Raw genomic sequence first — 11,379 nt, forward strand, 5'->3', positions numbered from 1 at the left:
AGAAAACTCTCTTGTTTGGATTATACCTGAACCTTGATCTTTTGGCTTGCCTCACCTCCCATGCTCTTGGGACCTTGTTCTGAAAATTATTCCTGAATCCTGAACTCTTGTAAGTCTAGAAACCTAGGACTTTGAAGCTCTATCTTAGACTACATGGCTGGTCTTCAGAATCTTGCTCCCAGGTTCTGTTTGGATTGCGTCTTGAAACCTAATGCTGGATTTACAACCCTGTCTGGGCTCCTACTTGAATTAACTTATTCATTGGGGCTATAACCTCTGTGAAATTTCTGTGCCACAAACTCTGAAGGATTGCTTGTGTTTCCATCTCACTGTAATAAAACAAGTTCATTGTTTAATTTAATCCTGTGCTAAATTGTTTGTGTTACGAGAGAACTAGGCCTGACAGCTCCATGTAACATTTTCATGTACATAACATTCCCCCACCCACTTCAGGACCTCCATGTGTGAGACAGTGTAGGAACTAACTCTAACATCAGCTATCTCTAGGTGTTTTTGATGCTTTGAAGCATCTTCATTGGGGCTGTGTATGAATTGTGAAGGGGTAACATATTCCTAAAAAATGCAGTATTGTATTCCTGCCTGCTATTCCCCTCCCCCCACCCCAAGTTACTAACATTATACAAAACTACTTAAGAAACTTTCTTACTATCTTTCTTACTCAGTAAATATCTTTCTTACTGTTTCAGCTTAAGGTAAAGCTGCTATGTGCACATATTGTTTACAAAGAGTGTTATTTCTTAAAGTAGTAGAAGTTTGAAGAAATTAAGAACAGGTTTACTTCCCCCTTTATTTTGTGAAACTGTCGGGCATATTATGTTATGGGTGTGCCCCTGTGACAAATGTAGCACATTCTGCCAGGGTATGTGTTCTTTTCCTTTTACCCATGTGAATAGAAATACTCAGAATACATATTAGAGCTTTGCAGAAGACAGACAAACACACTGCTTTCACACATCCAGAATCAGTGGGCTTACATAGAAAATGTGTGTGTGTGTGTATGTGTTTTTATATGTAAAATTCATACACAATAATCCTGGAACTAGAAAAGCCCCATATTTATTTGTTTATGTGGGTAATTTATATACCTCCCTTCATCAAAATGATCTCAGGGCAGTTTACAACAGAAGACAGAAATACAATAGTTTGGATCAAGATCCAGTCATACTTAGAACAGACCCATTAAAATCAATGGGACTTGATTTCAATGGATCTACTCTACATATGACTAAATCTCAATCCAACCCCTTTAAAAACAACAGTAAAACCACATCATATTCAAAATAGCAGAGCAAAGACTGAAAACTTCAAAGGCTTGGGGAAATGGGAACTTTTTTGCCTGGTACCCTAGAGGAGAACAGAGAAGGCACCAGAAGAGCCTCTCTGGGGAGAGATTTCCACAAATGGCTCACAACAGCAAAATGGTATGTCCTATGTATTGTTACACACACCCCAACTCTTGGAGTGGTGAGAACTCCAGGGACACAAGCGTTTTACCCAGGATTTTTGTTCCTTGGAATGAGGCCACTGGAGGCTTATAGGGGTCTTGTGATTTATGGTTTATTTATACATATGTACAGGTTGAGCATAGATGGAAGATTCACAGCTTTCACACTCCAGCTGACACTGATCCCCCATTAGGTTTCGGGGGAGGGCTTGCACCCTAAAGATGTTTCCAGAGCTCCGCATTGACACACATGGAATTAGCACACCAGATTCAGACTTTTGCTTAACAATAGATTATCCAGGCCAGACCTGTCCAGCAGGTTTTACCAACTTTAATCAGTTAACCCTGTCCTTGTCGTGATCACAGAATCACAGGGTTGGCGGGGACCTCCAGGAGATCATCCAGGCCAACTTCAAATCAGATTATGGAAATACCAGGAGGAATCAGGGATTAGGGGTGGGAAGGATGATAGCGGGAGAGGAGAGGAGAAGGCTGAGAGTCATTTAAATAATAATAATAATAATCCAATTTTAACATTGGGCATATTGTGTGCACCATATCCTGTTAGCTACAACTGAAATTACCAACTGAGCTGGCTTCTTAAAGATTAAAGGCAGCACTAAATGACCATCATTCAATCAGCCCTGCTTTAATGGATGAATGAATTCCAAACTGTATTGATTCAGAAAATATTTTCTAATGAACCACTGGCAAAAGTTACAAGCAGCAGCTACTGATGGTTTGATATGTTTCTGTTGAGAAGGTTGTGGCCTCAGGTCTAGATGAAGTTCTCTTTTACTTTCCAGTCTTGGTTTTTCGGTCCAAGAAGCGAATGATGCCCTTCACCCATGGAAGATCAAGTGGCACACAGATCCTGACACTCCTTTTGGTGATTAATCTATGAGAGAATCAAAGGGACATCAGTATGTTTATTGTTTTTAACTCAAAGGCATAATGTGGTGCATATTTGTGCTTGAAATGTGAAACGTACTGTGTCAAAGTTTTATGCCTGTCTTATTGGGCATTTCCTCACTTAGTTATTTTTTTCTAAAGTTTTTTTTGTAGATTGACCTTTGCTGCACCCTCAGAGGTATAGAGGATATTTCACTGAGAAAACAACCAGCTTCAGCCTCCCACTCTGGCCTGCAGTACTGATAATGGATTACATTGCAGGGCCCTCTCACTATCCTCCAACCTGCAGTAGGCGTATAACAGTGAACTACACTGCAGAGTTGTTGTATATACTACTCTCTCACCCAAACCTGCAATGTTGGGATAAAAGCAATGGATAACATTGTGGAGTTGTTTTAAACTACTCTCTCAGCTTCAGCCCAATCTACAATAGGGGTCTAATACTTCTAGACAATAGTTCGGGTTTCTTGTACACTGATCTGCTTGATCTGCAGCATTCAGTGTGAACTACATACCCAAGCTGTCATAAGCCACTCTTTCCCAGTCACAGCCCCTTCCAATCTTCAATAAGGGGATGATTACTTGCATTTCCTTTGGAAATCTAGCCGTGATAGTCTACATTAATCATTACGTAGCCTATCATGGGTGTGTGTGTGGTTTTTTTTACTTTATTTTGTAATGGCAGCGGCAGCGGCAGCCGGTCGGAAGACCGGCCGCCGCCCCCACCCCCGACGAAACGCCCCCGAACTCCCGCCAGGACCCGCCGCCCAGAGGGACATTCGAGGGAGGTAAGTCCCATCCCAGGGGGGGCGGGGGGGCGGAGAATTTCACCAACAATTTTGGGGGGCCGAATGCGTTGGCATTCGGCCTCCCCGAGATTCGTGGAGAAATTCTCCACCATCCCTACTGGTTAGGCCTCATCTGGAGTACTGTGTCCAGTTCTGGGCACCACACTTTAAGAAGGATGCAGACAAACTGGAGAGGGTTCAGAAGGGGGCAACAAAGATTATCAGGGCACTGGAAACAAAGCCCTATGAAGAGAGACTGAAAGAACTGGGCATGTTTGCCTTGAGAAGAGAAGACTGAGGGGAGATGTGATAGCGCTCTTCAAGTACTTGAAAGGTTGTCACTGAGAGGAAGGCCAGGATCTCTTCTCGATCATGCCAGAGTGCAGGACACGGAATAATGGGCTCAAGTGACAGGAAGCCAGATTCTGGCTGAACATCAGAAGAAACTTCCTGACTGTTAGAGCAATATGACAATGGAACCAATGATCTAGGAGGTGGTGGGCTCTCCCACACTGGAGGCCTTCAAGATGAGGCTGGACAGCCATCTGTTAGGGATGCTCTGACTTGGATTCCTGCACTGAGCAGGGGGTTGGACTCGATGGCCTTGTAGGCCCCTTCCAACCCTACTATTCTATGATTCTATGAATGAAGTATTTGTTTTTTCTGGGCTTGTCAGCTACTATACTCTTGAAGATTAGGCAAGATACTCACACCACAGCTTCTATTGGGCTGTTTTCTAACATTTCATAACCAGCAATTCTTTGAGGGTTTATTTTTCTTGTATGCAAGTCGTCACAGGAGCTGTGTGCCATAGTTTGAACCCCAACAGCTCCTAAAAAAGAGATATAAAATAAGATAAATGAACACCAAAGTGATCCTTCTTAAAGGGTATTTGTTTTTATTAAATTGGAACTCCAGTTCTTACATGTCTATAAACAGATCTCATTCTGGAAACCAGCTATTCAGTTTGCAGTGCGAGCAATCACAATTCTTACTCATTCAGTACAGGGAGGGATCCAGGTATCTTTCCTCTAGGGATGGACAAACCCATCTTCATGCAGGGCAGGGGGAGCTCAATGAACTGCCCCCCACAGCTTGCGTAGCCCGGCCTGCTCGGCGAGCTTCCCTGCTCGCCCCACCTACCCATGAGCTGCGCGAGCCGCCCCTCTTTCTCTCGCTGGCTGTCAAGGGCCAGCGCCTGGGGAAAGGGCCTTGGTGGCCAGCCCCCAGCCTCTCGCCCTGGTCTTCTCTAGAGGAGGCCAGGGTGAGAGCGCTGGGGTGCCACCGTCACCCTTCTTCCTCACGTCGGCTGTCAAGGGCCAGCAGGGGGAAGGAAGACCTCGGCAGCCAGTCCCCAGCCTCTTGCCCTGGCCTCCAGGAGCTGGAGGGCAAAAAAGGATAGGTGCCTCCTTCTTCCCTCCACTCCACCTGCTACAGCAGCAGCAGCAAGGGCCAAGCTGGCCATTTTCCATAAGGCCAGGAAAACTTATGGAAAATGGCCAGCCTGTCCCGCGCCACTGCTGCTGTAGCGAGGATGGGGGAAGGAAGAGAGGCGCTGCCTTCTTCCCCTCTCCTCACTGAGGGAGCGGGCACCCAAGCTCTTGCCCAACTCAGCACCCCATGAGTCGGGCAAGAGCTCAGGCCCGCGAACTGGCGTCCAGGAGGCCAAACCAGCAACTTCTTGCCGGGCTTTGAGTCCCAACTGGATGCTCATGCCATCCCTACTTTCCTCAAGGCTGCATTTCTGCTGCAGGGATGTAACATTTCCCAGTTATCACAATTGCCTCAGTCCATCTCAGGGGGATATGTGCATAGGAGCAGGCATCCCTAACTGGATGAGGAACACCTACATATGTGTAAACCATGTGCTCATGTTCCTTCTCTGGTCCAGCTGCTGCAGCTGTGCATATATAGCCCTGTCAGAAAACTGGTCTGATCAGTTCTTTGACAGTGGCAAGATTTAAGTCCTATTCAGGCATTATGCAGTAGGGCACAGGAACACATGTAAGAGGGACAAGGCCATGCATGTCATGCCTGCCCCCCCCCCCGTACACCCTTATAAAGCAGGGTTCCCGGTGGCATGGAGCCTTCTACTCATGATCCAATGAACACGAGTAGAAGCTTCCTTCAGAACTCCCCACTCAACATGGGGAAGTCGAGGATGTAGGGGACGAGGCATGTGAGGATTTGGGGGGGTGTCCAGAGCGCATGGCTCCATGCCTCTTACACATGCTCCTGTACATTATTCAGGCATAACAGCTGAATAGGGCTTTAGGTTCCCTTGTTTCCCCTTTCCTGTTTTTCTTCCCTGTTCCTCCCATCTTCATGAAACCTCATTACAGTAAAGTGGTTCCCCCAAGGTGCTGAACCTCATCCCCCAAATAGGCTTGGCACCTTGGAGAGCTCCTTTAGAGTTCTGACTGGTTCTGACTGAAATGCGGAATGGATTCACAAGCCCCACCAAAATCAGAACCACCAGCTTCCAGTGGTTACAGCTGAACGACACCTCAGAGGTCTGGTCTGCATCATGTGTACACACTCACAAAATTCAAAATGCTCTCCAAACATCCATGGTCCCCCTGGCTTTGCCAGATGCTGATGTCAGCCATGAAGGTGACCTCCTCCCTTGCCACATCAGGATCACTTTGCTTATTTTTTTATTTTTAAAGTGCTTATAGCATTCATTAGCTGCATTCCTCCACTAGTTAGGGTCTCAAAGTGATGTACAAGCAATTCAGCTTTTTGCAGACTGCTCATTCCTCCTTTCCAAAACTGCAGCACACTTTTTTTGTTTTGTTTTTAATTGGCAAACTCAATGGGGGCTATGTCCCAGAGCAAGATTGTCCCCAACATCCAGGGAATGGGAACAGAAAATCATATTGCACAACCAGTACCCAGATTGGCATTGGATTAGTGTTTGGAGCTAATGCAAGCATAGCACTAAAGATATAGTTTTTAAAAACAAAAAAAACAGCCTTTTTAACTTCTGGAAAGCATCTTAGGCAGTTTCTTATGTATTTTTTTTTCAAATGAAACATTCTCTGATAGTTTGCCCTGGAAGTGTTGCACAAAATCAAAGTCAACATATTTGAGGGTTGTTGTTGTTTTGAAAGGAGAAATACTTTTCTCATCTTCAACAAATACCATTGTCAGAAGTGACCACAGGAAAATATTGCTTTTGTGATCCTCACTGTATTATTCTACCCTCCTTCTGAATTCCCCATTGGTAAAATGGGAATGAAAGAAGTTTCACTGACAGATTTATGAGGATCAAAATGATCACAGTTCCCAATCCAGTGATGCTCTTCTGCATACACAAAGGATGTGGTACACGCAAAGAAAGCTTTTCCCTGCATGCAGCACTCTGTAAGTTATCTTAATATAATGGAGACAAGTGGAGACACCCTGCACTGTCATCTGCATGCAGAAATCCACTTGAGTGCTTCTTCCACAGGGCTAGACCTGGTAGGGTGAAGCAGTCCCCTTTCAAACAGCACTAGGGCAGCCATGTGTCCTGATTTATGGAGGGCAGTCCTCCATTTGAAGAGCTCTCTGGTCCCAAGACCAGTCAACTTTAAAGATAAAGAACCCTATGATGGCAAAGCCAGCAGGAGCTCTGAAACTGCCGATCAAGAGTTGGCACGTGGATAACAGATTCAGTAGGCAGGCACCCAGGGCACCTCATCACAGTGCCCCCCACTAGGGTGAGATGTAAGATATTTCTATTTAATGAATCTATACATATACATTAGTATATACAAATGTTGTGCAAATCTGTGTCTTCTTTTGCCCTTTTTTTGTTGATGCATTTGCTGGGGGGGATGTGTACATGGCTACTGTGTGTGTGCATGGGAGGGGGATGGCCATTCTAGGCAGAGGGGGAGGGTGGAGAGAGAAGGCAGAACTGGCATCTGAATGATGCAGCAACATGTTTTGTTGTTTTTGAAAATACATTTTATTCTATTTTTTATCTTTATAAATGAAATAAACAGTACCAACAACCTAATCAGTACCTAATGCAGCAACATGTTTAAAGTGTTGTTTAGGTTCCATTTGAGGCAACAAAAATTTTTCGTTCGGCATATCAGGGAATCCCAGATCAGAACAGCAGAACTGCAGATCTTTTTCTGTGCATTTGGGGACTTGGATGGATGCATGGAAATAGACACAACAGGGATGCAATTCAGGGCAAATTTGCAAGTGCTTTAAGGTGAGGATAGGCAGCTCCTGCCCTCATCAGGTTACCTTGATTATTACTATGGTTGCCCAGAATTGGTGATTTTGTTTGCACAGAAGGGATCTCTGGACCCCGCTGGAAGACTGTAAAGCACCTCACACATTTTAAGAGGGTATTATAACTGAATGGAGGCTAGTGGCTCCAATTTTAGTAGGTTTCCTTCTATAATCCATTCTGGGATTCAGGTGCTGAACCCATTCTGGGGATAAGGTTCAGCACTATGGAGAGCTCCTTTAGAGTTCTGGCTGGTTCTGACCGAAATCCAGAATGGATTCGCAGCCCCACCAAAATCAGAGCCACCAGCCTCCACTGATATAGCTAATAAGCGCAACAGCAATTTGGATAATAAAAACAGCTGTTGTCCAGCTTCACATCTTCCTAAGAGATCTGAATGCTTTAGTGGTACAACAGAATCACACGATAGTTTAGCTCCCACACACACACACGCGCACAGCCATTATACAATCATCCTTAAAAGAAGTTTTTGCATCTTATAGTAACTGTTGCTAGAACCTGGATACAGGATAAAACAGATCCAGGATCTGGAGAGAAAGTCAGATCCCCACAGAAGCCAACAGGAATAGCAATTTGGATACTACCGTTGAACTGAAAAACAACCATACCTCTGACAATGCACACCTTGAAGTTCTCAAGAAAGCAAATGGCCAGGATGGCTGCCACATAGAGCTTCATGGCTGATCCTTTCCTTAGGGTGCTGGGAGGAGAAGTAATCCAAGGCTGCATTCACCAGGCTTTTATAGCCCACTGGACACTTCAAGGGTGTAATGGGAAAGATGAGAGGCAGAAATTTCAAAGGGTAAGGTGTGGGGAGGGAAAATCCACTTCTTCTGTGCTAGCCCCACATCGACCGCTTTTTCCTGCCACAATATGGTCACTTTTTAAACACTTCACAAGCTAGTGTTATTTTAGGCACAAAACTAATAATGTGTTATCACTCAGCTATGAGCATGTGGAGTCATGATGCACTATGCACAAACCAGCGAGGAAATGCAGCTCAGAAAACCAGATCATATCAATAGAGAACCCAAGGAGACCCTTCTACCAAGGCAAAATTTGTTACCATTAAAGCAGTGTTGAGAATACAGATAGACAAATCTGTCCATTTCTGTTTCTCTTAGTTTCTCATCTTCCCAGACTTAATTTCAGTTTGTCCTGAACTTTCAGAGTTTTTCCATCACATGAAAATTTGTGTGCATTTCTCCTAATACACGCATCTTTGTACACAGTTTTACCTAATATACACATTTTTGCAGGCAATGTTCCCATTGAGCATTTTTGAATGTAAGTTCCCCTAATATATGCATTTTTGTGTGCATTTATTTATTTATTTATTTTATGGCCTGCCTTTCTGCCAAAAAATGGTGCTCAAGATGGCTAACAAAATCCAGATTAAAAACAAAATATTAATTAAAATATAACATAAAAACAAATCAACTAAAAGCACAATTAAAAACACAACAATAGAAAATAAGGAAACGGCACCCAACCAATTAAAAAAAACCTTCCATGACAGACTAGCCTACATGCCAAAGTGCCAACCTGAATAAAAATGTATTTGCCTGCTGGCGGAAGGACAACAAAGAGAGGATGATCCTAGCCTCCATCAACAGGGAGATCCAGAGCCTGGGGGAAGCCACTGAAAAGGTCCTCTTTCTGTTCCCACCAAACGTGCCTTTGATGGTTGCCATAACAAAATAAGCGCCTCCCAAAGATCTTAAAGACGGGCCAGTTCATATGGGAGAAGGTGGTTTTTCAAGTAGCTAGTCCCAAGCCATATAGAGCTTGATAGGTGATAATCAGCTCTTTGAATTGTGCCTCAAAACAGACCAGTAGCCAGTAAAGTTGTTGTAATAAAGGCATCATGCTCCCTGTACCTGGCCCTGGTCAACAGTCTGGCCACAACATTCTGAACCAGCTGAAGTTTCCCGATACTTTTCAAAAGCAGTCCTACACCAAGCGTGTTGCTGCAGTCCAAATGGGATGTAATCAAGGCATGTGTGACTGTGGCCAGATCAGACATCTGCAAGAATAGGAGCAAATGCTCTCCTGGCCACCACCGAAACCTGGTCATCCAGATCCAGGACTGAATCCAGGAATACACCTGAACTGTGAACCTGAGTCTTCAGGAGGAATGTAACCCCATCCACCTTTTGGCTAACCATAAGCACCTCTGCCTCATCTGGATCTTATCTCATATATATAATTCAAAGTCAGGAGTTGGTCACCTTTTTTTGATTGCCTTCCTGTTGACTGATTCTCATGAAACTAGGGATGTCAGAGAATTTCTCCACGAATCTCGGGGAGGCCGAATGCCAGTGCATTCAGCCCCCCAAAATTGGTGGAGAAACGGTCTGCTCCCCCCACCCCCACCCCGGGATGGGACTTACCTTGCTCGAATGTCCCTGGCAGCGGCGGCGGCAGCGGCTTCAGCGGTGGCGCGGCGGCGGTGCAGCAGCGCCGCCGCCGCCATTTCCAAGTAAAACAAACAAACAAACAAACGTGATAGGCTACGTAAAAATTTACGTAGCCTATCACGGCTAGATTTTAAAAAAACACTGTGATAGGCTACGTAAATGTTTACGTAGCCTATCACGGCTGACTTTGGAAAAAAAAAGCGAGTACGCAAATGGCGGCGCCCATGGGCGCCGCCATTTGCTTTCCTTATTTTGGCACGTGTAGTCTACATAAACATTTACATAGACTACGGTGAAAATAAGGGGAATGTAAATAGCGTTGCCCTTATTTTCGCCATAGTCTACGTAAATGTTTACGTAGACTACACGTGCCAAAATAAGGAACGCAAATAGCGGCGCCCATGGGCGCCGCCATTTGCGTACACGCTTTTTTTTTTTTAAGTCAGCCGTGATAGGCTACGTAAACATTTACGTAGCCTATCACGGCTGACTGCAGGGACGCAAACGGCGGTGGCTATGGCCGCCACCATTTGCATCCCGGCAGGAGACGAGGTTTCACAGCCGGAGGGATGGGGCGCCTCCCCCCGGCCAGAATTTCGGCGGGGAGGGATGGGGTGACTCCCCCCCAGCCAGAATTTTGGGGGGAGGAACAGAGCGCCTCCCCCCCACCACGAAGCAAGCTTCGGGATCAGGTAAGTGACTTTCGTCCATCCCTACATGAAACACACTTCACCGGAAAGCTCTTGACAGGCAGATTCCACAAATAACAATAGTTTTCACTATAATTCAAAGTCCAGAGTTTATTTATTTATTTAGGTTAGCTTCTATAACAATGTACTATAAAGTTTTATTTTTAATATCAAAAAATGTCAAGTAGAAGTAAACAAACATTGCAAATTGGAGCAAAATGAAATATGAACACACACGAAAGTCTCTGTATATCTTTATAAACACAGGTGCAGGCCAAAGTACACTGATATGCCAGGAACACGCAGCCTGTAAACAAATCATGAAGGGATTAAGAGACACCTACAGTTAAAAGCAACCCAGTCAAAGTTTAGTTATTGTTCAGAAAGGAAGTCTCTAGCTGGTAACCTTAACAAAATAACATTTATATATTCCACACATTACTAACATGTCTAGATGTCAAACGTTTACCAGCAACAGTAACTGGCAGGTGAACTGCAAGTCTAAGTGTGCCTCATGTTGCCATGCTAATTCTTTAGGGGTGCACGAAAGTCCCTTACCTGTCCTCGAAGCTTTTCGCGGTGGGGGGGGAGGCGCTTCGCTGCTCCCCCCGCGAAGTTCAGGCCGGGGGGGGAGGCTTCCCGCCTCGCCCAGACGAAATTCAGGCTGGGGGGGAGGCTTCCCGCCTCGCCCGGCTGAAATTCAGGCCGGGGAGGAGGCGCCTCACCTCGCCCGGCCGCGAAATAAAAAGTTAAAAAAAACAAAATGCCCCCGTGATAGGCTACGTGACGATTAACGTAGCCTATCACGGCTAGATCTGCAAAGTCAGCCATGATAGGCTACGTAAATCGTCAC

General features: G+C 45.1%; 1 protein-coding gene across 1 annotated transcript; it reads right to left on the reverse strand.

The window, feature by feature from the left end:
* Window positions 1–1,572: 1,572 nt before the first annotated feature.
* Window positions 1,573–8,109, reverse strand: LOC146349648 (cytokine SCM-1 beta-like). The gene is made up of 3 exons (XM_084841682.1): window positions 8,026–8,109; window positions 3,877–3,997; window positions 1,573–2,363 (listed from the first exon to the last, which is right to left on the reverse strand). The coding sequence occupies exons 1-3, from the start codon at window positions 8,093–8,095 to the stop codon at window positions 2,261–2,263; spliced, it is 294 nt and encodes a 97-aa protein (XP_084697808.1). The 5' UTR covers window positions 8,096–8,109; the 3' UTR covers window positions 1,573–2,260.
* Between the last annotated feature and the right edge of the window lie 3,270 nt (window positions 8,110–11,379).

This window comes from Heloderma suspectum, chromosome 3 (assembly GCF_057233095.1).
Source record: "Heloderma suspectum isolate Gila_16-S chromosome 3, 16-S_ref, whole genome shotgun sequence".
Taxonomy (NCBI): domain Eukaryota; kingdom Metazoa; phylum Chordata; class Lepidosauria; order Squamata; family Helodermatidae; genus Heloderma; species Heloderma suspectum.